The sequence below is a fragment of the Sparus aurata genome, chromosome 23 (genome assembly GCF_900880675.1).
Source record: "Sparus aurata chromosome 23, fSpaAur1.1, whole genome shotgun sequence".
NCBI classification, from domain to species: domain Eukaryota; kingdom Metazoa; phylum Chordata; class Actinopteri; order Spariformes; family Sparidae; genus Sparus; species Sparus aurata.
This window is the reverse complement of record NC_044209.1, coordinates 17234281-17259701: the sequence shown is the minus strand read 5'-3', so window position 1 is coordinate 17259701 and position 25421 is coordinate 17234281. Positions and strand designations below refer to the sequence as shown.

Sequence of the window (25421 nt, the reverse complement as noted above, 5' to 3'; positions counted from 1 at the left end):
AAATGAAAGCTAGTTTAGCTAAGTTTTCATAGCCTGGCCTATGAGCCTGATCTCTTTTTGAACGTTAACCCAATGGATATTTCACATGGAGCATAGTTTGCTTGGTACCAAAATTGCTAAATTAAATCATTTAAAACGCAAACTACTGGTGTGCATTTCCCTTTATTGCTTAATGCCACGCTAATAACAACCTGCCACATCCACATTATCATCTAATACTACTTAGCTAGATGTTTGAAATGTAGTATTTTCAATATGATGAAACAATTTATGAAGTCAGTCCAACATTCGATCATGTTGTTTTAGCTGGAACTGTGGTTATATAATCTTGTAAACAAATAACTGTGCAATGTGCTTCGGTACTTAAAGGGATAGTTCGGGTTTTTTGTTATAAATCTGTATGGCATCCCCGTCAGCAGTGTCGTGCATCAACACTGACTTACCCCCGACAGTGTCCTGTGCGCCGAGTTCTTGCCCGGTTTTGGTGCTGACGAAAGTAGTCCGGCAAGTTGTCTGGGGTCATGAAAATAAAGCCTTTTTCTTCTCAAAACAAATGTGTTCAAAAGAGTGATACATTTGCATCACAAAACCGTTGTCCACGAAAAAGTCAGACCTCATAATACCCCTCATAATAGCTTGGCGCTATTTTCTCTCGATTCATATCACCGCGTGCTGCCGCCAGCTGCCGCCAGCTGACAGCCGCGCACGAATCCAACACTTTTTTCAGTTGTTTGGCAGTGTTTTACGTGCTCGGACCAACTGGCAGCAGCGCGCAGTGATCGAATCGAGAGAAAATAGCACCAAGCGATTATGAGGTCTGACTTTTTCGTGGACAACGGTTTTGTGATGCAAATGAATCACTCTTTTGAACACATTTGTTTTGAGAAGAAAAAGGCTTTATTTTCATGACCCCAGACAACTTGCCGGACTACTTTCGTCAGCACCAAAACCGGGCAAGAACTCGGCGCACAGGACACTGTCGGAGGTAAGTCAGTGTTGATGCACGACACTGCTGACGGGGATGCCATACAGATTCATATCAAAAAACCCGAACTATCCCTTTAAAGGCATAATATTCAAGATTGTCCTAAAACCAAATGTGTATACTCATTAAACCCCTGATCTTTATTATTATTTATGACCCACTAGAAGTGTGTGGCTGTTTGAGTACCTGCTAACGTGCCCTCTGCCTTTATTTTCTTAGTTGCTTATACAGGGTTTCCGCGGGGTTTTAAAAAGTCTAAAAAAGTCTCAAATTTGACAATCTCAATTTTAGGCCTTAAAAAGTCTTAAATACGTCCATATTTTGCACATAGGTCTTAAAGCGAAACTCTCGCCAAAAAGCAACCAAGGCTTTATTTGGGATTGGATATGAGTCAAACCTTCGTGTAAAAGCATAATTACGACGAAAGAGGCACTTTTAAGATTTACCGTAGTTTCGGTTTTGGGCACGTTAATTTTGAACGGGAGTGCTAGGGGCAGGATACGCTAGCATCAAAATCGCTATTTTTAGAACACGACAAAACCCTGAATAGTACACCTTTAAACAAATAGCGCCACACCTCTGAAGAGGATCCCTGACAGCCAATCCTATATGTTCATACAAGTCAGTTTGACTTTATTGATTGAACTTATCAGCATTGTGATCAGAATGTCTCTTCCACCTCTCTCTGAAGTTGTCCCAGGCAGCAGCGAGTATAGATAACAGAGTGCCCACCCCAGCCTCTGTTGCCGAGCTGAGCTCCCAGCAGACTCTGCCGGACATGAGTGGCACTGAAGCCAAATCGGAAGTAAAAGAAGAAGAAGAGGACGGCAAGTCTGTGAAGAAACAGATGGATGTAAAAATGGAGGTATGTTCACAAATTTACCAGGATAATTCAGTAATCAGTTGGTAAGAAAGGCACTGTTGTTGTTTCCTAAAGGAAAGTTTTATGTTTCCAATTTATTGCATTAAATACTTGATTGTTTCCTGACTCAGCTCCGTAGGACAGCTGATTGACCATGTTCTTTGTTCACATAGCAGGACGATGAAACCAAACCACCGCTGGTGAAGAAGGAGGAGCCCGATGCAGTAGAGCCAAAGCAGGAACCAATGGAGACTGAGGAAAAGAAGCCGGAGATGAAGACAGAACCCAAAGAAGAGGAGGAGAGTGGGGCCAACAGCACATCGGCCAACTCTGCCGCTCAGAACCGCAAGAAAAGTAAGAACACAGAACACATAATATCAGTTTATTCACACATATTAATTTCAATGCATGTTTCAGTGAAATCCTCTAAATAGGAGTACAATTGTATGCTTGTGTGTTTATCTAGTGCATTTGCAGACACAGAAATGTTCAGGTTTTTTTTGGTTTCCTATAACATGAATATTGTGTCTTTCAAGTTTTCAAGCCCGAGGAGCTGAGACAAGCCCTAATGCCGACACTTGAGGCCCTCTACAGACAAGATCCAGAGTCCCTGCCCTTCAGACAACCTGTGGATCCCACACTACTGGGCATACCTGTAAGTATACACGCACATACCATATTATAGACCCACAGGAAATACTGTTAAGCAAGATTTGCCCCTAAATTAAAACATCTCTGCACAGGACTACTTTGAAATCGTGAAGAACCCCATTGATCTATCCACCATCAAGCGCAAGCTGGATACGGGTCAGTACCAGGAGCCATGGCAGTACGTGGACGACGTGTGGCTCATGTTCAACAACGCCTGGTTGTACAACCGTAAAACATCCCGTGTCTACAAGTACTGCACCAAGCTGGCAGAAGTGTTTGAAGCAGAGATCGACCCCGTTATGCAGGGCCTGGGCTACTGCTGTGGCAGGAAGGTGAGATGGGAATTAAAAACAAAAACTGGATTTATCTCATCACTTCACATTTATGTTTACCTGTATGTGGGTTCTAACAATGACATGGACTTTAAATGTTTGTCTGATGTTTCCACAGTTCGAGTTTTCACCCCAGACACTGTGCTGCTATGGCAAACAGTTGTGTACCATCTCCCGGGATGGCACCTACTACAGCTACCAGAACAGGTAAAATGTCTGCTAACTCTGTCTAGGAATAGAAAAGGGTACAAAGGTGGATGGGCAGTGAGCGAGAGAAGCCATACAAGTCAACAAAGCTTGATATGATGATCTTTTCTTTGAAAGGGAAACACAGGCACCACTTAGAGTAATATATTGTGGCCAATCAGAATGTGCTGTCTGTTGTGCCTGAGAACCAGCAGCAAAGCTCCCCCTGCTGTGTAGAATCTGCTACTGCACCTCACTATGACTATAATGCAACACCATTGAATTATTGCACATACTGGCCACTAAATTCTGTGAGATTTGCTAATATAGGATTCAACACTTCCAACAAAAAATCTGAGTTTATGCACATTTATTTCACATTTAATTCCTTATATTAAGGTTCTGTACAAGGATTTATCAATTGATGAAAGCTTGATCTTTTCCAACGAGTCCCACACAATTGTATTTGTATCATCATTCATTCCTCCTCCCCTCGCATGACCATTCATTCATCCATTAGCTCATAGTGCATGTTGCTTGTTTTATGAATTATTGTCGTGGAACTGTTTTTTATTTGTTTGTTTTTATTCTCCAGCATGTAGTAGTTTCTGTTGAAACATTCATTCAGTGTTGACATTCATTAACATAGTATTTCAGCATGTTTCCCCCATTTCTCAATGAGAGTGGCCGCATCATGACTATTCCAACTGTGACTAATCTGTACCTCTGCCTGTGTGTGTGTGTGTCCTACCGTCTGTCCACCGCCCATGCTCTGTCCTCGGTTGTTTCCGTGTGCCCCCATTTACTCTGCATTGTGCCACCTGTGCGCCGGTTTGCCTGTGCTGCTACTGTGTGTGCTGGCTGCAGTTCACCCAAATATGGCCTTATTGCCGACAGGTATCACTTCTGTGAGAAGTGCTTCAACGAGATCCAGGGCAACAGTGTGACCCTGGGGGACGACCCGGCCCAGCCACAGACGTAAGTGAGCAGGCCCGGGTGGCCGACCACCACCTGATGATCATCTTGCGAGATTATCAGGCTGTTTTTCTCACTGGTCTTCATTCTGTGGAAGGTAGTTTCAACCACAGGAGCCAACACAAACTTACTTGTCTCTTTATGTCTTTTCTGTACAGCATGATATCAAAAGAGCAGTTTGAAAAGAAGAAAAATGACATGTTGGACTCTGAACCGTGAGTACTGTCTGGACAGTTACCTCAGTTAGACTCTCATTTATGTGATGGCAGCGATGCTTTGTAACTTTTTTGAAGAGAAGCACAGAAAAAGGAAATGTTTGTTGTTGCAGGTTTGTTGAATGTAAAGACTGTGGACGAAAGATGCATCAGATATGCGTGCTGCACTATGATGTCATATGGCCCACAGGGTAAGTCTCCCTATAGATATCTGACTATTATCCAGCCCTTTAAGCAACTTACACACTCTTGTTTGACCTCAACAGAATTAATGTATGTGGATACTTAACTGTTGTATGATTTTTCGTCTTCTAGCTTTATCTGTGACAACTGTCTGAAGAAGTCTGGCAAAACAAGAAAGGAGAACAAGTTTTCAGCCAAAAGTAAGTCACTTGTAGCAAATCAGAATGAATATAATTCTCCTTTTTTAAAATTATGTTAAAGGCGATTTAAAAACTTGAACTAACATGAAATGTGTTTGTTTGTAAAGGGTTGCAAACGACAAGGCTGGGGACGTATATTGAGGACCGAGTGAATAAGTACTTGAAAAGGCAGAACCACCCAGAGGCCGGTGAGGTGTTTGTGCGAGTCGTGGCCAGCTCTGACAAAAATGTGGAGATTAAGCCTGGCATGAAGTCTAGGTAAGGTCCTCACCTGTTGATAAAGTGTGTCCCTCCTGATTTGTGGTAATAATGGTCAAATCTAGAACTGGGAACTTCAGAACATAGCACGCAAGAACTTGTGAGGAACAAACCAGGAGAGACTTTTGGGATTATTTAAGTTCTTTTTAAGTAAACATGCTTGTTGATTGTGTGTTTGATGGTGGCAAGCATTTGATATTTATGCTGGAGTCTTTGAAGTCACATCAAGTGAGTGAGGATGTTTAAACTAAAAATGGAGACTAAAGGAACTAAAAAGCATTAGCAGAACTTGCCAAGTTGAAGGTTTCAGATATAGCTATGTTGTCATTTTAAAATTGTTTAGGGGCACTGCTCCCTTAATATTACAAAGACAGTTCAGTGGTGTCAGGAAACAAGGGGAGAGAAGGGATGACGGTTACCAAGGTGCTGAGCTGGACTTCAAGTGGGGGTGTACGATACGTATAATGAGCATCTAAAAATCCCTAGACATGCATTTGGATATAAAGACGTCCATCATATCTGTCACCATTGTGCTGACCTCTGAAGGCTGGAAGAAAGTTGATGCACTTAAATCTAGTGTGTGGTTTTGTTGCCCAGCCTTTGCTGTTAAAATTTATTGCAATTTACAGCACAATTGTCCATATATCATATAAAAGGACATCTCCAAGTAAACATTCATGAACAACCTATCTGACTTTGGGAATATTCAGAAGCACTCTGAAGTCTTGGGCCAGAAGTAATTGCTCTCTTCCATCCTTTGGTGTCACAAAAACGACCATATCACTTTCTTTTTAGCTCAGAGTAGCAACCACTAACAACACAGTACAACATTTAAGAACAGAAGTTCTGTCTAAAATGGAGACCTAAAAGCAGATAGACTTGGTGCCGCCTGACTGAATCGACAGTCAAATTAATTTTCCTGGGCTGGGATTAGGCACCTAATGGTGAAAATGAGCTTTATAAACGCCATTGGTGTCATTGTTCTGTAGTCCTTACATAGTGCAATTAACAGTTACTTCAGAACGATAAGTAAAAGCAAAAAAATAGTCAATTGCAAGTTTGATAAAAGCAGTTTTTAAATGCACTTATGCTTCTCTGTTTCTTCAGGTTTGTGGACTCAGGCGAGATGGTGGAGACCTTCCCTTACAGAACCAAAGCACTTTTTGCATTTGAGGAAATAGACGGGGTGGACGTTTGTTTCTTTGGCATGCACGTCCAGGAGTACGGCTCAGAGTGCCCTTTTCCAAATACCAGGTAAAACTACCGCAAAAAATGAAGTCATGTTTGCACTTTTTCTTTTCTGCTTTAGATTTATATGTTGTGTGTGTTGCTCTTCTGTGTGTTGCTAATTAATCCATATTTGCTTTGCAGACGGGTTTACATATCATACCTCGACAGTATTCACTTCTTCAAACCACGTTTGCTAAGGACTGCAGTGTACCATGAGATCTTAATAGGCTACCTGGAGTATGTGAAGAAACTGGGGTTAGTAAAAAGCAGTTTTTTTTCACCCCTCCAGCTAATATTGATGCCTGCGTGTGCTAAGTGGCTGACAAATCTTGTCGCCCTCCTCAGGTATGTGACGGGTCACATCTGGGCCTGCCCACCCAGTGAAGGAGATGACTACATTTTCCACTGCCACCCTGCTGACCAGAAGATACCCAAGCCCAAGAGACTCCAAGAGTGGTACAGAAAGATGCTGGACAAGGCTTTCGCTGAGAGGATCTTGCATGACTACAAGGTCAGAAAATGGTGACATTGGTCAGATTTTCTCAGTTAGATTATAATTTTGTCACCAGTTATAACCTCACAGTAGCTCTATTTCCATCAAGTCTGGTACATACTGAGAGCTCTGCACAACAACTTGTAAAATATGACATTCCCACTTCAGGTCAGAGAAAGCCTGATATTTTCGGCCTGGATACCAACTGTTTGATTGCCAAACCAATTTATTTTTGGTGGAAATGCACCAGGTGGTTCAAAATTTTGGTGTCTGAATGGCAATGGAATCAATTCTTTGTTTGTGGAAAAGCTGCTCACACGCATCTTATGCTAGGCTGCAGTGGTGCTTAACCCAGATATTCAGTCTCATCTATTTTTTCCTCAAGACGTGAAGTTCTCTGCATAAAAAATACGTAAAAACAATCTGTTGATATTCATATTGACATCCTACAACTGTTTCACTTAAGTTTTAAAGTCTATATGTGTAGAATATGTCACAGACATAAAAATATACACAAACGTGAAGGGCAGTATTTTTGGAGTGCATTCCTTTTCTCTCTCTCTGTCAATGAAGGTAAAAGAAAATAATCATCTTTATCTGCTCATGTAGGAAATGTGGAATTGATTTTTTTTGTTGAAAGACTAAATGATTAGCCATTTATTTTGGAATATTATGTATATTATTTAAATTACGTGTTGGCAATTATTGCAAACTATTTGCTGCTTAGTTCAAAACAAAGTTTAGATGATAATTTAGCTTCTTTGCCACTTTATATAATCTTTGCCACAGGGCATTTTGATAGAAACAGTGGATCACAGTTGCACATAAGAAGTTCACTGACGATAAGTTAGCCTTGACGTGATCCCTTCAAATAGAATTCTGTTCGGGATATATGATATATTAAAGTATTTAATTACAAACACAGCCTAATGGGATACACATCTAAATTACAGTAGTTTTTTAAATTAAAGTTTAAATTAATTGGCTTGACATACCAATTCGATTAGGTATTCCAATATTAATTCCGTCTATTACATTTTTTCCTAAACCAAAGTGTTACTATGCTTTAATTTGTCCTTTCTGTTTCGCTGAACAGTCAAAGAGCGTTAAATAAGCTCATCTTTACAAAAGGCTGCAGTAGAAGTAGTCATTTTCCCCCACATTATTTTAAAGATTATATCAGTGTATATCTCTGTATATCTTAAACATCAACTTAATGACACTTGCAGAACTTCTCTTTATCAGCCCTGTCACTATCATGCCTGATGGAAACCTTGTGTGTCTGTATTCAGGACATTTTCAAGCAGGCAACAGAAGACAGGCTGACCAGTGCCAATGAGCTGCCGTATTTTGAGGGTGACTTTTGGCCTAATGTACTGGAGGAGAGCATCAAGGAGCTGGAGCAGGAGGAGGAGGAGCGAAAGAAGGAGGAGAACACGACCTCCTCTGAAACAACAGAGGTGAGTTAAATGGATAGGTGGCTTGAGTATTTTGAAATGGGTTTTGGAGAAGGAATGCTCTTATTATGCCGGAATCAACAGTCTGGTGTCAACAGCCTCTGTTTCATCCGAGATTGTATCATCCTCAAGTCCTCATAATATAAAAGCTTTCTGTAGTCACTCTAGCATTGTTTAGCCATTCAGCTTAATTGCACAACCTCATCATGCCTGTTGTGAAATCTCTGCCTCTCTTAACGTTCTTGTCCATCTATTTCAAGGGAGCCCAAGCTGACAGCAAGAATGCCAAAAAGAAGAATAACAAGAAAACCAACAAAAACAAGAGCAGCGTCAGTCGAGCCAATAAGAAAAAGCCTGGGATGCCGAATGTAGCCAATGATCTGTCCCAAAAGCTCTACGCCACAATGGAGAAGCATAAGGAGGTGGGAAATCCGACCAACTATAACAGATTTGTTGCAGTCCATTCCTCATAACTAAAAATGTCATTTCCTACAACACTGAAGCTATAGCGTTTTTACACATAAGAGTTGGCACTTTGTTACAGCACACTTTGGCTTTCCTTACAACTAACCAATACATTTCCCCTCCTTTCTACTACCAGGTGTTTTTTGTTATCCACCTCCATGCCGGACCAGTCATTAACACCCTGCCACCCATCATGGATCCAGACCCTTTGTTGACTTGTGACCTGATGGATGGCCGTGATGCCTTTCTGACTTTGGCCAGGGACAAGCACTGGGAGTTCAGCTCATTGAGAAGGTGCAAATGGAGCACGATGTGTATGTTGGTCGAACTGCACAACCAGGGCCAAGACCGCTTTGTGTACACCTGCAACGAGTGTAAACACCACGTAGAGACTCGCTGGCACTGCACAGTTTGTGAGGTAGGGAAAGGTGGCACCTCAGAGTTATGTTTTGAAATCTATATCTTGAATTTAAATCTTGATTTAACCTTAATGTGGTCCTCCTTCCCTATCAACAGGACTACGACCTATGCATTAACTGCTACAACGCTAAAGGCCATGAGCACCAGATGGTAAAGTGGGGCCTGGGTCTAGACGACGACAGCAATGGTCAGGGTGGAGAAGCCTCCAAGAGCCCTCAGGAGAGCAGACGTCTCAGCATCCAGCGCTGCATCCAGTCCCTGGTCCACGCCTGCCAATGCCGCAATGCCAATTGCTCTTTGCCTTCATGCCAGAAGATGAAGAGGGTCGTTCAACACACCAAGGGCTGCAAGCGCAAGACCAATGGTGGCTGCCCTGTGTGCAAGCAGCTCATCGCTTTATGTTGTTATCATGCTAAGCACTGTCAGGAGAACAAGTGTCCTGTTCCCTTCTGTCTCAACATCAAGCACAAACTCCGTCAGCAGCAGCTGCAGCACAGGCTCCAACAGGCTCAGCTGATGCGCCGCAGAATGGCCACCATGGCCGGAAGGGGTTTGCCGATGCCATCTCCACCTACCTCAGCTGCCCCCGACACCCCCAACTCTGTGCAGCAGCCTAATACACCACAGACACCCCAGCCAATGCCCAACCAACCCCAACAACAACAACAACAACAACAACAACAACAGCCGCCACCAAACCCTGCCAATGTTGCCCAAGGATTCCCCAACAATGGCCGCAGCAGCCAGCCACCAACACCAGTGCCGCAAGGCAAACCAGGGCCTCAGTCATCCCCTCTCCATCAGCAGCAGTCGCCTCTACCTAACATGCCACACCAACAGCAGCCTCAGCCTCAGCCACCACAGCAGCAGCAGCAGCAGCAACAGCAGCAGCAGCCACTGCTGGCAGCCCTGAAAGTGGCCAGACAGATCGAGATGGTAGCCAAGGCAAAGCAGCAGCAGCAGCAGCAACAGCAGAATTATGCCATGAACGGGATGCCCATGAACCACCCACGAATGATGGGGCCCATGCAGAACCAGATGCAGATGATGCAAGGACCACGGGGCCCCCAGGTGATGCAGGCCATGCAGCAAGGCCAGTGGGGTCCAGGGATGCAGAATCCCATGCAGAATCCCCAGGGTCATCAGCAACAGGTCCCACCTCAACAAAGCCCAATGGCCCCTCAGCAGGCTCAGGGAACACCCATGCCCCAGCAGGGCCAGCTCATGCAGAGGCCCATGATGCCCCAGCAACCGGGTCTCCAAATGGCTGGGGTCATGCCCCCCCAAGGAACTTCACAGCAGGGCATGACACCACAGCAGCATAACATGCCACGAGGGATGCCTGGTAACATTGCTCCGAGCGCCCTGCAGGAATTACTGCGCACCCTCAAATCTCCTAGCTCCCCCCAGCAGCAACAGCAGGTCCTCAACATCCTCAAGTCAAACCCCCACCTCATGGCCGCCTTCATTAAACAGAGGACAGCAAAGTACCAGGCAAACCAGCCGCAGCAACAGCAGCAGGCACAGCAGAACCCTCAGGCCATGCTGGGGTCCCAGGCAGGAATGCAGGCCATTGCGGCCATGGCAAACCAGGTGCAGAGGCCAGTGATGGCACCTCAGCAGCAGCCTCCGCAGCAGGCAGGGTCTCAGGGCATGGCAACCATGGGCCCACAAGGGCAGATGATGAATGCGGCTCAGAACGGCAGTCCCCAAATGTACCGCAGACAGCAACTGCTCAGGATGCAGCAGATGCAGCAGCAGCAGCAGGCACAGCAGCAGCAGGGAGGCATGGCTCAGGGCCATGGTCAGTTCCCCCAGCAGCAGCCAGGGCCAGCAAGCTACTCTCAGCTCCGTATGCAGCAGCAAATGGCTATGCAAGGAGGTGGGGGGCCTATGGGACAGCTCCCTCCCACATCCCAAATGGGCCAACCTGGCATGGTCATGGACGGGCCCCAGAACCTCCTCCAGCAGCGCATGCTTCAGCAGCAGCAGATGTTAAAGCAGCAGATGGGCTCTCCAGCGCAGGCTAACTCAATGAGTCCACAGCCCCACATGCTCCAAGGCCAAGCCCAGGGAGGAGCTCACCTACCTGGCCAGACAATGGCAAACACCCTGGGAAACCAAGTACGCTCCCCAGCTCCAGTGCAATCGCCCCGTCCACCTTCGCAGCAGCCCCCGCATTCCAGTCCTTCCCCACGGATACAGCCTCAGCCCTCACCGCAGCATGGCGCCCTCCACTCCAGCTCTCCCCACCCCAGCCTTGGAGGCCCGTTGTCAGGCCCCATGGAGCAGGGACACATGGGAACACAAGAGCAGAGTGCCATGCTCCCACAGCTTAACACACCAAACAGAGGGGGGTTGAGTAATGACATGGGTATGGTGGGTGACACGACGGGAGACACGCTGGAGAAATTTGTTGAAGGATTGTAGCATTTTATGACAGAAGAAAGGCCTTGTTCTGTTTTCAGCTGAGACATTTTTGTACTTGCTGATGTAAAAAGCTAAAAGAAATACAAACAAATGAGTCATATGAGGCCTACAGACTGTGAACTTTCCTTAAACCAAGGGACTGCTCTTTCTTCCAACACACAGAGTGATTTAATAATTGCTGTTGAAAAGAAGACAACAAAGACACAAAGAATATATTTTTGGTTCAGACCAGTTGTGCAAGAATTTGCCATGGTCTTTGTGTTTTAATTTGTTTTTCATTTGTTATGCTCTGGTATTGACTTTTTTAACAAAACTTCTCAAAACAAAAAATATTTCATTTTATTATTCAATTTTTTTTATTTTGTACCTTTGCAAATTAATATCGTATTTGTGTTGAGAAGACTGTAAAATTATTTGTCTGGGAATTTTTTGCCAGGTTTCACTTCTTGCTCAGTGTCTCTGTCCCTGGCTAATTTATTCTAATATGCCATTTTTCAAAAGGACTGCCTTTGGGAAAGCCTTAATTTCTTTCCTGTTTGCAGAGTCTATGGGAGATTAACGTATTTGTATAGATCTAGGAACTATTGCACACACCCAAACACAGAAGGCAGGTGTAAGAGAAACCTGCATCAAAGCTTGTTAATGTTCACAGGTGCCGGAATGTTCTTTTTACTGGTTTGGACCCAGAAATTGTCTTGCAAATGTTTAAAAAAATTGCTTTGTCTTTCCCTCAGTCTAAAGAAATTCTCATAAAATCCTGAACTTCTTTTGCCTGTGGTGGGAAGTAGACTTGTTTGACTGCTGATTTGTGTTCAGAGAGAGTTTTGTGCATCATTTTCTCTCTTGCATTAAACTTGAATTGATGATGAACTGTTCTCTAATGTAAATCATGCAGCTAGACAGTACTGTAAATATGCAGAAAATAAGAATGAAATCACTGTACAAACTGGTTCAAATGGCTCATTTCGTACTTATATACCATATTGTTAAATAAACCTGTGTGCCACAGAGTCTGCTTCTATTTTCTGTGTAGAGAAAACTTGTTGAGGTCAGCACAAGACAACTAATGATTATTTTTGTCCATAATCTGCAAGCTCTGCAGCTGAATCAATTTTAGGAGATGGTCCTTGGGTGCCCTGAAGCCTTCTTCACAACAATTTGAACCTCTTTCCTTGAAGTTCTTGATGAGCTGATAAATGGTGGTGATTTTGGTGCAAACTTACTAGCAGCAACATCTTTGCCTGTGAAGCCCTTTTTATGCAAAACAGTGATGACTGCACGAGTTTCCTTGCAGGTAACCATGTTTAACAGAGGAGGAACAATGATTTCAAGCACCACACTCTTTTAAGAGCTTCCAGTCTGTTTTCTAACTCAATAAGCATGACAAAGTGATCTCGAGCCTCATCCTCCTCACCTGTGTTAACAGAGAATCACTGACATGATGTCAACTGGTCCTTTTGTGGCAGGGCTGAAATGCAGTAGAGATGTTTTTTTAGTCTTCATAACATTCTGGAGTATATGCACATTGCCATCATAAAAACTGAGAGAGCAGATTTTGTGAAAATTAATATTTGTGTAATTCTCCTTGGCCACTGCTGTTTGTATTTTCCAAAACAAAATGAAACCATGCTTTTTCATACTTTTAACATGGCAATCAGCGGGCGGGGGGGATCAGGCAGCTTGATGGACGCCCTGCCGACGTCATCACAAGGCGCTGTCGCAGGTCCTTCCTGTGCCTCCGTCGCTCAGCGTGTATTCCACGGTCAGTCGACCTGTCCTGTCCTCGTATCCCCCTCGTCTGTCAACATGTCCCGCTGCCTGTCGCTGGCTCGGTTCGCCCTCGGTTCCTCTCAGAGGGTCAACCCGCGGCTAATGTCATGTGCACGAGGGCTGAGCTGTCGAACTTTCTCGCGGACTATCACTGGAGGTAAGCTGCTAGCCAGCTGAGTTAGCCTAGCCGGCTAGCTGACAACCACAAGATCATAGTCAAATAAACTGTGCTGCAGCTGATTGTTTCATCAACCAGCATGAAGTTTAACACCGCGGGCTGGCGTGTTAGTCCGGTGGCTCACTTAGAAACTGCCTGACAGCTACAGGTGAAATTAAATCGATGTTTTTTCTTACAAGACTCAGTTGTTACATCATTAAGTTACATCGTTAAGTTACATCAGACACTGTTAAGAGTCGAGTGATTTTATCTTTCATGTATTTTCCCCCCATTATTATGATTTGATAACTGATTGCAAGTTCATTACATTTCCTCTGTGTTGATGTTGTAATCATACAGGCTTGTGTTGTGATGCCACCTGTCTGTTGGCCACCATCTGCCCAAAGTCATCAAGCAAATCAGCATCAAATCCAAAATAAAGTGGCTCATATAAATCTGCAAACACCAATCATATAACCATATATATGTTTAACTATTTATGTTTGATTAGAATAATTGTGTTGGCCAGCCTGAGCAGGATAAGTGTCTCTCGCCCAGGAGGATACAAACACAAGCATGTCCACAGGATTAAAAACAAAAATAAGACACATCAAATAAATAATGAAAGCTGTCAGTGAGTTCATACCCATAGTGATCAGCTCACACTATCATATTCAAGTTTACTTTAATTGGTTGACTGCATAAATTGCATTTGTGATAAGCAAGACCGTGTAGATCATTTTCTTCAACAGCTGTATTCTGGATCGTGGCTCCTCGGTGTAGACGAGGGTGCTGTGTGTTATTGGGCTTTGCAGTAAAGGTCATCTTAACTGCTTCTGTTTGAGGCCTGTTATCTTCCCTTCTGTCTTAAAATCCTGTTTAGTTTGTCTGTATTTACTCATGTGCCCGTACACAACCGAAATATTAAAAATGAGGAAGCTCTCCATCACACTGGCATACACCTTTTCCAGCTCATCAACACTGACCCCAGACCTCCTAACTGAAACCGTCTCTGACTGGCTGTTTATTATAAAAATCAACATTGTCTGTGAGACTCGGCTTGTCATCAGTGCCCGGTATACTCAAAACAATCGACCATGTCCTGTTGTTGTTTAAGTAAGTTTGATTTCTAGACTGGCTGTGCCTGACCGGGAAGAAATGTTAATCATAAGAGAGAAATGTCCCAGCTGACTCCTCCTGTCATCAGGCTCGCAGGTTCTCCAGCAGCAGAGGTGGAGCAGTCGGCCCACAGCGTGGAGCTCCCAGCGGTCCTGCCTCGGCTTCAGCCAGCAGTCTTACTACAGCACGCAGGAGGTGGAGAAGGAGCCTGAGAAGGAGCCTGAAGAGGAGCCTCTGCACACCATCATCAGTGATACAGAGGCTGTGCAAGGTGCTGTAACAGCTGCCGACATAATGGCACGTAGCTCGTCATCATTTGGTCGATTTAAGATAATCTAAATGATGCTCCATCCTTCATCCACGCAGGCAACTTCGCCAAACATGAATTTCAGGCTGAGACGAAGAAACTGCTGGACATCGTTGCCAGGTCCTTGTATTCAGAGAAAGAGGTATGAGAGTCCACAATTTATCTACACCCCCATTTCAGTTTGTGAACTCGATCTTTTTCTTCTTCTGACTGATTTGCTGACCCTTCTCTTGCCGGCAGGTGTTCATCAGGGAGCTGATCTCTAATGGCAGCGACGCTCTGGAAAAACTGCGCCACAAACTGATGACAGCTGGTGGGGAAACGGCTCCGATGGAGATCCACCTGCAGACCGACGCCGCCAAGGGCACCTTCACCATTCAGGTATACCCGTGTCTGTGAAGTTGTGAGTTTTGTCTGTGTGTTTCGGCCCGGTGTTGACTTTTGGTTAGAAATACAACATTATGGCCCTTTTTCACTGCAGGAACGAAGCATACTGTGTAACGCGTGTCGTGGCTTCTGCTTTTGTCTCTGTTTTACTTTTACTTCTGTTTAACAACAGTAATCAACATTTTACTGCAGCCAACAGCTACTTTAAAAACGAAGAATGATGCAGAAAATACTAAAATACTTGTTGGACAAAGGTTTCTAGGACCTGACTAGTATTAATTGGGGAGAGGAGGACATTCAGAGGAACCTGAAAAGCAGGCCGCCAAAGATGTTTCCCAAAGGAAACATGATTTTGGAGAAGAGGAATGACAATACATTCAATGCTCTTGAAGCTGTTTTTGACTCCAGAGTGACTTGTGCTGGACCAATTAGTAGCAAACCAGAGACCCATATCAGCATCACTGATCAGTGTCATTTGTCGAAAATGTCCTGGGGCGTCAGACACAGTGCGAACACAATGAAAAACCAGGTTACCGCAGTGAGAAAGGGCTTCTTGTGAACTCTGGTTCCTTGTCTGTTTTTGTGATAATGCGCCCCCTGGTGGATGAATATTACACACCAAGCTGATGATTTTGGTTTTGTTCGTTCTGGATTCTCTGTACTTTAACAGGACACAGGAGTTGGGATGAACCAAGAGGAGCTGGTGGCCAACCTGGGGACTATCGCCCGCTCCGGTTCAAAGGTGACTGCATACTCCACTGTTTTGACGTCACACATCACACATGTTTTGATAATGTCTGTCGTAATAATCGCCTCTTCCCGTCATCGCAGGCCTTTTTGGATGCCCTGCAGAACCAGGCAGAGGCCAGCAGTTCCATCATCGGTCAGTTCGGAGTAGGATTTTACTCCGCCTTCATGGTGGCCGACCGCGTCGACGTCTACTCCCAGTCCGCCGAGCCTGGCGCACCCGGATACAAGTGGTCCTCAGACGGGTGAGGGGGAGGGGTGGGGATGAGTCTTTTATTTCGACATCAAGAGTCTGAAAAAAGTTAAATGTCCCTCACTGTGATCATTGTACAGCAGAACAAAGAGTTCATACAATCATGATTGTCGTTCTCTCCCTCAGCTCTGGAGTGTTTGAGATCGCTGAAGCCACCGGTGTTCAACAGGGAACGAAGATCGTGCTGCACCTCAAGGACGACTGCAAGGAGTTTTCCGCCGAGGACCGAGTCAAAGGTAGAGCGGCTGGAGCTACCTCAGTGGCCGAACCTATAACCGCATTGATAAAAACACATGAGAGCGTCGCTGCCTGTGATTACAAGCTGTTGTATCTCTTTCAGAGGTCGTGACAAAGTACAGCAACTTCGTCAGCTTCCCCATCTTCCTGAACGGACGGAGGCTCAACACTCTGCAGGTGAGCCTCTCAGATTCTGTACATACTTTGCATTTTATGAGTGAGATTTGCTGTTATTCTCGTCTTTCTTGATTGCTGTTTGACCTCTTATTTCCCATCAGGCCTTGTGGATGATGGAGCCTAAAGAGATTAGCGACTGGCAGCACGAGGAGTTCTACCGCTACATCTCCGAGTCCTACGACAGGCCCCGCTACACGCTGCACTACCGCGCCGACGCCCCACTCAACATCCGGAGCATCTTTTACGTCCCAGAAAACGTGAGAAGCTCAGGACCACTTCAAATCTGTTTAAAGTGGCGTTTCACCGCTGAACCGAGCCTCAAAACCTCACCAGCAAGATTACATTTCCGCTTGTCTCTTGTATTTAAACAACAAAGATCACGTGATGAAATTCTCTCCCTTAACTGGATCATTTTAAGTGGTCGAGAGTGAATAAAAGAAGCAGTTGTGTTTCTTGAGGAGACTGTTTTTTTTCTGTCGACAGAAGCCGAGCATGTTTGACGTGAGCAGAGAGATGGGCTCCAGTGTGGCTCTGTACAGCAGGAAGGTCCTGATCCAGACCAAAGCCACCGACATTCTGCCCAAGTGGCTGCGCTTCCTCCGAGGTCCGCTGCTTGTTTTTACCCTGCTCTGCTTTGATCAAACGAAGTAAGAAAGAGTGTTAAAAACAGTGTATTTCTGCAGGTGTGGTGGACAGCGAGGACATCCCGCTGAATCTGAGCAGGGAGCTGCTGCAGGAGAGCGCCCTCATCAGGTACGCAACCGCTTAAACCTACGTTTTTAGGCATATATACCCTCTCTGGTTCCTTCTTGCGCTCTAAGAACGCTCCACTGATTAATTTCTGCGCCGTCTCCCTCTGACTTTCAGGAAGCTCCGTGACGTTTTGCAGCAGAGGGTCATCCGCTTCCTGTTGGACCAGAGCAAGAAGGAGCCGGAGAAGTACAAAAAGTTCTTTGAGGACTTCGGTCTCTTCATGAGGGAGGGCATCGTCACCACGCAGGAACAAGACGTCAAGGTGACTTTTCGTGAAGGGAGACGGCCTACAAAAATAAGAGCAAGAGAATAAACGCCCAAAATTCAGTGTCTAGGATGTGATGTCACCCCCCCCCCCCCCCAATGTTGTCTCTGTGCAGGAGGACATCGCGAAACTGCTGAGGTACGAGTCCTCCGCTCTGCCGGCGGGACAGCAGACCAATCTGATGGAGTACAGCTCCCGCATGAAGGCCGGCACGCGAAACATCTACTACCTGTGCGCCCCCAACCGCCACCTGGCAGAGCACTCGCCATACTTCGAGGCCATGAAGCAGAAAGACATGGAGGTGAGACGGCCGTCGATGATGGAAGCGCGATGATCTTGCCTACATATACACTGTACACAGCTCATGTTGCGTCTCTCCAGGTGCTGTTCTGCTACGAGCAGTTCGACGAGCTGACCCTCCTCCACCTGCGGGAGTTCGACAAGAAGAAGATGATCTCCGTGGAGACCGACATCGTGGTGGATCACTACAAGGAGGAGAAGTTTGAGGACAGCAAGCCGGGTCAGCTTCTGCACTCACATCTCCAGTTAAAAAATCTGACATCACTCACTGACACACGTCTGTAGTCCTGACTCCTGTTTCATCTCCTCCTCCGCAGCCTCCGAGCGACTGACGCAGGAGCAGGCCGACGACCTGATGTCCTGGATGAAGAATGCTTTGGGTACCCGAGTCACCAACATAAAGGTGAAGACAAAGACTGGCCAGGATTCTGAATTCAAATCATTCTGCTGCATGTCCGACGTTTAAAATACGGTCTCACAAATGTCTCGCATGTACAATTTCTTTTCATCCGGCCTCCAGCTGACTCCTCGTCTGGACACCCACCCAGCTATGATCACGGTGCTGGAGATGGGAGCTGCACGCCACTTCCTCCGCACCCAGCAGCTGGCCCGCACCCCCGAGGAGAGAGCTCAGATACTGCAGCCCACGCTGGAGATCAACGCAGGGTAAGACGGAGCGTTGTGTGATGGATTTTACCGGGTGGAATTAGTACTTGAAATCATTTTACAAGTGTCCATGTTGTACCTTTTTCTCTCCCCCCATCTGACAGACATGATCTGATCAAGAAGTTGCAGGCACTGAAGGACACAAACGCTGACCTGGCTGGACTGCTGCTGGAACAGGTACCACGAGTCACATTTTATTCATTTAAATAAGAAGACCTCACTGTTTTCTGATCTGCCTCTGTTTACTAAAAACGTCTCTAATCTCCTTGTGTCTTGCCAAAGTCTGGATAAGTTCTCGTCATGTTGTTTCTGCGTCGGTATCACAGTTTTTGCGTTAACTTCATTCAGTTCAGGATGGCTTAAAGTTATTGCCAAGAGTGTAACATGACTGAAAACAGTATTTCAAGTTAAAAAGGGGGGAAACTCAGCGTAGCAGAAAAGTGGCTCTGTTATGGAAATGCACCTTTATGCTTGCATTTATTCACAGGTAATTGCACATTCTTTCAATATCCGACTTAAAGTATTTGTGTCAGCTCTTGTTTGAGACTCGTTCGTTACTTAAGCACTGGGCACATTCCCAGTAATTTATGCCCACAGAAGAAACCATTGTTGGAAATAAATACGACCAGTTATGATAGTTAAATATATTTTTCTGGCATCATGTGAACAACTTTTCATCGGATGTTATTCTCTGTAAAAGTAAATTGTCGTTTGAGTTTTAATACATGTTATTTTTTCTCTCTTATCTGTATTTATTTTTCTTCTTAGATCTACGACAATGCCATGATCACAGCGGGCCTGAACGACGACCCCCGACCGATGATTTCCCGCCTCAACGACCTGCTGACTCGAGCTCTGGAGAAGCACTGAGAGCTCCTCACAGACATGAACAGTGCAGACTGTCGTGGTTTTGATCACAGTGGCCTGAAGTGGACTACAAAAGTGAAGATTTCTTGAGGAGAGCGACAGGCCTCATCATCTTTCCCCCTCTGGAGGTCCTTATTCCCCCCCTCATGGAGAGCACATAAAAGCTGAGATGAACCGCTGGATGCTTCTTTGTAAACACTTCTGTGTCTTTATTACGCTCCGTGTCTCATGTGGTGTTGATAAAGGAGGTTTTGACTGACTCGTACTACAGTAATAATCTTTTAGGCTCATTGTCATCGTCGTCCTGGGTAATGTGGATGCCACCAGCCACAAAGAATGAAGAGGGAACACTGGAAAAAGTATGATTTGTAGTTTGTCAGGCCAAAAACTGTTGATTTTTAGAATAACATTTAAAAAAATCCTCTTGAAATAACGTGAAAAACCAGCTGAAGACACAGAGTTTTCTTCTTAAGTGTGCTTTAGAGCTTTGAAGTGGTCAGAGACTGATGAAGGTTTATTCAGACTAAAAAAATGTCCAATTTCTGTCCTTTTTTGTATGAGCCCTCCAAATGTTATGGCGTTTTTTCCCCCCAACTTCAGTTATTATTTGTGTTGTTTTTGTGTCTGGATGTCTGAGACGTGGATCAGAAGGAAAATATCATTTCACAATTTGCATTTTGTTGCTTGTCGACCGTCAGAGGTCAAAGATGGATTCTCAACAGGTTTCATTTGTATTAAAGTATCAGTGAACCTAAAAATGCATCTAAAAACACTGTATAATAATTTATGGAGCTGTTGGTGTCCTGTGTGCATCATCAGTAAGGTCTGTAAACAATCCACTTCTTGTGACAATTAAAAAGATGCCAAAACAGAGCTTCTTGAAAACACAATTTTACTGCATTTCAACGTAACATGACATCTCTGTTGTTGGAGGCAATAAGATGACAGAAGCCTCAACATCATGACGTCCTCCTCCAGTGTCCAGTCTGTCGCAGACTGAATTTTGACAGGTTGGATTGCCGAGTTCAAGTTGAAGTGATTCTCTGTGGTTTTTCTGTGTTAGCGTCCCAGCGCCGTCAGTCTTTGTGAATCACATTTCGACCCGTCGCACCTCTTGCCCAGGCGTCCTCTCCTCTTGTGAGCCATCCTGCTTCAGGTCTCACCTCCTGACCGTCCGTCAAGATCCACAAATCCCAGCAGAGTGTCAGGAGAGCTTGTCTATGTTGGCTAGGAAACGCTGTGCCCACCATTCATCCAGATCGATGGGCACAAAGTCTGAAAACGAAGAGATGAAGTTTAAACAGTTAAATAATAGTCTGTGGCTGTAATGGTCATTGAAAACATGAAATATGTAGACAAACATTGCCATCGCTGTAGGACACAGTAAACATACATTTCAGACATGAATGTGCACATTTATCAGTATACGTCATATTGTTTTTTAATTTAGCTCATCACACATTAAATAAGTTGAGTCCATTCTCTATTGTAACTATGAATGTAACATGACGAAAAACATTCACAGCAAAACGTGACGCTTTGACTGTCTTATTTTGATAGGTTTGACCGGAAGTCTGTAGCGCTCTGTAGACTTGACCGTTACATTCATTGTGACGCATCACTGCCCTCTGGTGGTCCCAGCGAGGAACTGCAACGCTTTTCTACATTTGCGGCTATCTAACTTGTTTTAAGTATCATATTTGTATCTTTACTCGTTTTAAAATGTCAGAGTCATCGGTATGTTTACTACAAATAAGACCTGTGACAGTAGCTTTAATTATTTAATAATTAACAGCTGGTAACTACAAGTTTAGAGTTGTGGAGTGCGTTGAAGCTGCTCGTACTGTCAGCATTAACTCCACAGGCAGACGTGTTAGCATGCTAGCTAGCGCCGTCCAAAAATCTCTCGTTTAAATGATCGTTGACATTAAAATGTGAAGGCTGTGTGCCCTCTAGCGGCCACAGCGAGGAACTGCAGTATCGTGATCTGTCAAGCTACCGTGCATTCAATCGCGACTGCATAAGACCACTTCCGGTACAGACTTTCAAAATAAGGCGGGCAAATTTATCCACAAAAAGTCTTAGTCCTAAAACAACGATGTTCAATGTAAAAGTCATGTCTTACTACTGCTACAACAACTACTGCTACTACTACTCTTATCAGTAGAAGTATTATTCTTACTATTTTTATTTAGAATGGAAACTCTCTCTTGATCTTCACCCATGTATTGTATGCTTTGGTTTTAACAAATTCCGATCGCTTTAGTTGATTTGGCAATAAAGTATGCATCCTAAAGTAGCATTTCTAAATTTATTGACAGAGTTGGCACATGTCATTTGGACTATGAGGAGAGACCGGCCTGTGACACCTGCGAGCTTCCTTCCAGCTGGAAGGATCAGGAGCAGGTCCACTAATCCTAAATTGGCTGGCTGTCATAAACCAATACAACTCAGTGTCCAGGTAATAGTAGTGGAAGGCCTGTGGACTGTCATCATTACAGACTAAAACAACAAAAATTATTTAAAAAATCCACCGACTACAAACAGAAATCTAAAAGGAACCTGCGCCAAATCACATATTCAGTAAAACTTGAAGCTTAGACTTCAAAACAGACATATCTCACATGTATATCTTGCCTAGTTCAGCCTAAGATGAATGTCATGCTTTAATAGGATGGAGTGGTGTGAGGAGGACTGTGGGGAGGAGGAGGAGCAGTACTCACTGTCCATGTGTGGGCTGGGAGTTGTTTCTTTATAGGGGACTGCTCCCTGGGCCTCCCCTGGTCCCTGCTCCTCCTGCTGCTGCATCACCTCCTGCCAGGCTGAAGACACAAGGACTCCGTCAGCACATCTACTTAGCATACTTACGATATGTAGCAATTCACATGTATTCATACTTCTTTATTGGCTTCATGTGAGTGGATTGTAACGTGACGTGAGAAGTGAGATCTCCCTCGTTTCTCTCGGTTGTCAGTACAAGACTGATTTTTCTTGTATTAATATTACAGTAAATTGAATATATTTGAGATTTGCAGGCTAGAGCTGCAACAATAGATTGATTGAACAAATAGTTATCACCTATTAAATCAATTGCTAACTACCTTAATAATAGATTACTCAGGCTGGGTAACATTTTAAGAAAAAAGAAGAGTCAGAAATTCTGATTCCAGCTTCTTAAATGATAATTTTTTTCAGGGTTCTTTGCTCCTCAATGACAGAAAACTGAAAACTTTTGGGTCACAGACAAAGCAAGATGTTTGTGCTCGTCATCTCAGGCTTTGGGAAACACTCAATGACTTTTCTTTACCATTTTCTGACGATTAATCCTTAGTTGCACTCCTGGCGAGGACAAGAGGAAACATTTGAAGACAATGCTTCTGGCTTTAGGAAATAGTAATCAGTGATCAGTAAAGGTAGTTTATGTAATGATTAACACGGCTGAAGCGAGCATTAGCTGCAGCCCTAACTGTGTGCCCAATTTTGTTTCACTACATGACCTCTGATTAAAGGTGCAATACATCAGAATTTGAGTTGACAAACATTCAAGAGTGAAATAAAATTCTCCCACCGAATGTGAAGAAATGACACATTCTGGACGTTGTGACATCCACTGTATGTTCTGTGTTGCAGAGATATCTGGTGAAGTTAGCATGCTAACCAGCTAGCCACAGCCCATCCAGCTCTAAAGCTCCTTTAGTCTCCGAGCTGTTAGTCGGAACCGCTAGCTGCACAGCTAACTGAGCTAACTTGCCAATGGGAGCTACAGTTAGCAGCAGTTAGGGGTCACCCTTGTGATTTGCTGCCAACCTACTGGTTTTGAGTATATGCCGCAAAAAAGGTGGCTAATTCTTACATACTGCACCTTTAACTATCAGAGCCTGGACATGAACGGGGACTGAACTCAGGCTCTTTGTGCTGCAATGAATAGAAATACTAATAATGAAAATCTGAAGTGCAATTAGTGAAAGCAAATATCTTTATCTGACCTCGCCTGGCACCCACAGGGTCAAACGGGCAAAGTCCACGAGGACGACTGCTTCGAAGGCCTGCCTCTCCTGGCAAACGTCTGTATTTCAAATAACGCAGCATGTGGACGGCTCACATGTGGCCTGTGTGTGTGTGTGTGTGTGTGTGTGAGTGTGTGGACTGAGTGTATCCAGGCCATGACTTTCAGAAAACTCTAATGGAGAGGCACGTCTCTGTCATGTTTGGAAGCATGTCAGGGAGTATAAAAGAGACTGAAGCAACCCTGAACAGAGGAGGCAGAGGGTGGGGGTGGGCAGGCGGGTGGTTGGTAGGTTGTCTCTGTGTCCTTGAGCAGTCAACCACAAGGTCACTCAAGTTGTTTATGAGCTGCTGTTGCTCAGCTTCAATGCCGGGCCAACTAACAGTGCGGAGAAAAGTGAGAAGAGGGCCGAGCGAGGCCTCTGAATGTGGGTCACTGTGTGTGAGTTGCACCAGCAGAACCCCCCCCCCATCCCGTCACAAGCTCTCGGGTGCCTCTTCTCACAAAGCTCACGCTCTTTCTGTATCTGGCGGCCAGTGGGGGCTAGACAAAGGCAAGCAAAAAAAAAAAAAAAACGTGGGTGTGAGAGCACTTCTCTGCCAGGTGCCTATCACGGCTATCAGTGCCGGAGCAGCTGTGCGGGTGAGGCCTGGGAGGGGTGGGAGGTTGTGGTTTCTAAATAAACTCTGGATAGTGAAACAATGTCATTCACAAAACAGCTGGCGGACGACGATGGAAAGTCCTCTCTCGCATTTCCGGTGAGACCGTCGGGCTCGTTCATTCCCCCTTACCCTCGTAAGCAAATTTGACGTTTTCCTCGTGCGCCGGGGTGAAGATCTCCTCCTGCTGCTCGTCTGCGGGGAGAGCCGGAGCAGGGTGGTGGTACTTCTTGCCGTTGAGGCGGTTGAAGACGATCTTGGGTGCAGGGAGGCTGATAGGTAGAAGAGAGGAGAAACAACAAACCATCAGTCAAAATTATCATAACGTGATATCGATGCAGCTCTACCAAGCAGGAAGTTTCTCAAAGAGTCTTTGGGCCCAGACTCTGTGCGGGGAGTCAGAGACCGCAACAGCTGAATGAAGGACCATGTGCCACCTCGCCTTCCCACAAGGTCACGGCTGCTTCGAAAGGCGTGAAAGCAGCCCAGCAGGCAGCCTCTACACAACCGTTAAGGTCTGCACTGTTTGGGCAAACTGACGCTGCCCGTCTCAAGCTGATGAAGTCCACTCATGCCACACAACACAATCAATCTGATTCCTGCAAGAATTAGCCTCATTTCTGACTCTCACTAGTAGTATTAGTAGTATCAGTAGTATTAGTCGTGGATTTTTCATCCTTTCCCCAAAAGCTGCACTTACTCAGGAATGCTCCAGGACGTCTGTTTGTGCTTGAAGTCGTTTATTTTGTTGTCGAGTTGCTGAGTTGGCCCTAAAAAGAAGAAACAAGAGGAAAATTCACTTTATCTTCATCAAAAAAAGGCAACAAGATAAATGTCTGCTGTGATCTCTGAGAGAGTGCAACCTCACCTGTCCGCCTCTGGGTGACCAGTTTGCTGGGACCTTTTGTAATTGTGTACATCCTGCAGCAGGAAGAGGCCACCTGTGAACTTTATCTGGAAGTTTGGCACTGTGGTGTGACGAGAGAGGTGGAGGAGCGACGGCGCGTCAGGCTCGACACATTTCCGACAATCCCGACGATGTGTGAAGAAAAAAAAAAAAAAAAAAAAAGTCAGATGTATCGGTCGCCTTCGCAGCTGATCGGGCTGGATTTTCGCTCGCACACGGTGGAGTCTAGATCCAGCTCGTTGGGTAACCTCTCACAGATCGCAGAGCAGCACCGCGCGCCGCGCTCCTTCTTTACGCGTAAAACCGGCAGCTGGGGCGCATCTCCTTCAGGAAGCCTTTAAACCGTCCCGAGAATCCGTCACTTCACGTAAGTCACTTTGGTGCTGAGGTGTCCTGCGCTGCCACAATGTCACATAACCTGTTAAAGCGGCTGTCATTCATAACACACTGTACGCACGCCGTCAGAGCGCAGCGCTGCTCGACGTCCCCACACGCCTCCCTG

General features: G+C 45.1%; 3 protein-coding genes across 8 annotated transcripts in view; 2 read left to right on the top strand and 1 right to left on the bottom strand.

The window, feature by feature from the left end:
* The window catches only part of crebbpb (CREB binding lysine acetyltransferase b), a 35121-nt gene extending 22769 nt beyond the window's left edge, over positions 1–12352 (top strand). For 2 of the 6 annotated variants that reach the window (XM_030407456.1, XM_030407455.1), the window contains exons 15-31: positions 1677–1850; positions 2021–2201; positions 2384–2502; positions 2591–2830; positions 2949–3037; positions 3884–3994; positions 4150–4206; positions 4320–4397; positions 4522–4589; positions 4697–4847; positions 5955–6101; positions 6219–6332; positions 6423–6588; positions 7863–8030; positions 8288–8449; positions 8629–8910; positions 9009–12352. In XM_030407456.1, coding sequence (XP_030263316.1) covers positions 1677–1850; positions 2021–2201; positions 2384–2502; positions 2591–2830; positions 2949–3037; positions 3884–3994; positions 4150–4206; positions 4320–4397; positions 4522–4589; positions 4697–4847; positions 5955–6101; positions 6219–6332; positions 6423–6588; positions 7863–8030; positions 8288–8449; positions 8629–8910; positions 9009–11342 — 4641 coding nt within the window. In that variant the 3' untranslated portion in view covers positions 11343–12352. The remainder of the gene's footprint in view (positions 1–1676; positions 1851–2020; positions 2202–2383; positions 2503–2590; positions 2831–2948; positions 3038–3883; positions 3995–4149; positions 4207–4319; positions 4398–4521; positions 4590–4696; positions 4848–5954; positions 6102–6218; positions 6333–6422; positions 6589–7862; positions 8031–8287; positions 8450–8628; positions 8911–9008) is intronic. The other 4 variants (XM_030407460.1, XM_030407459.1, XM_030407457.1 and 1 more) reach the window with 4 other exon arrangements.
* A 702-nt stretch (positions 12353–13054) lies between these two features.
* On the top strand, positions 13055–20220 carry trap1 (TNF receptor-associated protein 1). The gene is made up of 18 exons (XM_030407664.1): positions 13055–13269; positions 14477–14659; positions 14755–14837; positions 14936–15076; positions 15753–15824; positions 15914–16074; positions 16209–16318; positions 16423–16496; positions 16598–16753; positions 16980–17100; positions 17180–17249; positions 17364–17511; positions 17630–17815; positions 17896–18034; positions 18132–18217; positions 18335–18480; positions 18585–18657; positions 19249–20220. The coding sequence occupies exons 1-18, from the start codon at positions 13149–13151 to the stop codon at positions 19348–19350; spliced, it is 2172 nt and encodes a 723-aa protein (XP_030263524.1). The 5' UTR covers positions 13055–13148; the 3' UTR covers positions 19351–20220.
* A 2-nt stretch (positions 20221–20222) lies between these two features.
* Positions 20223–25421, bottom strand: LOC115575521 (MAPK regulated corepressor interacting protein 2-like). Its single transcript, XM_030407666.1, has 5 exons — positions 24881–25421; positions 24713–24782; positions 24145–24284; positions 22071–22169; positions 20223–20622 (listed from the first exon to the last, which is right to left on the bottom strand). Exons 1-5 carry the CDS (start codon positions 24930–24932, stop codon positions 20552–20554), a joined length of 432 nt encoding a protein of 143 aa, XP_030263526.1. The 5' UTR covers positions 24933–25421; the 3' UTR covers positions 20223–20551.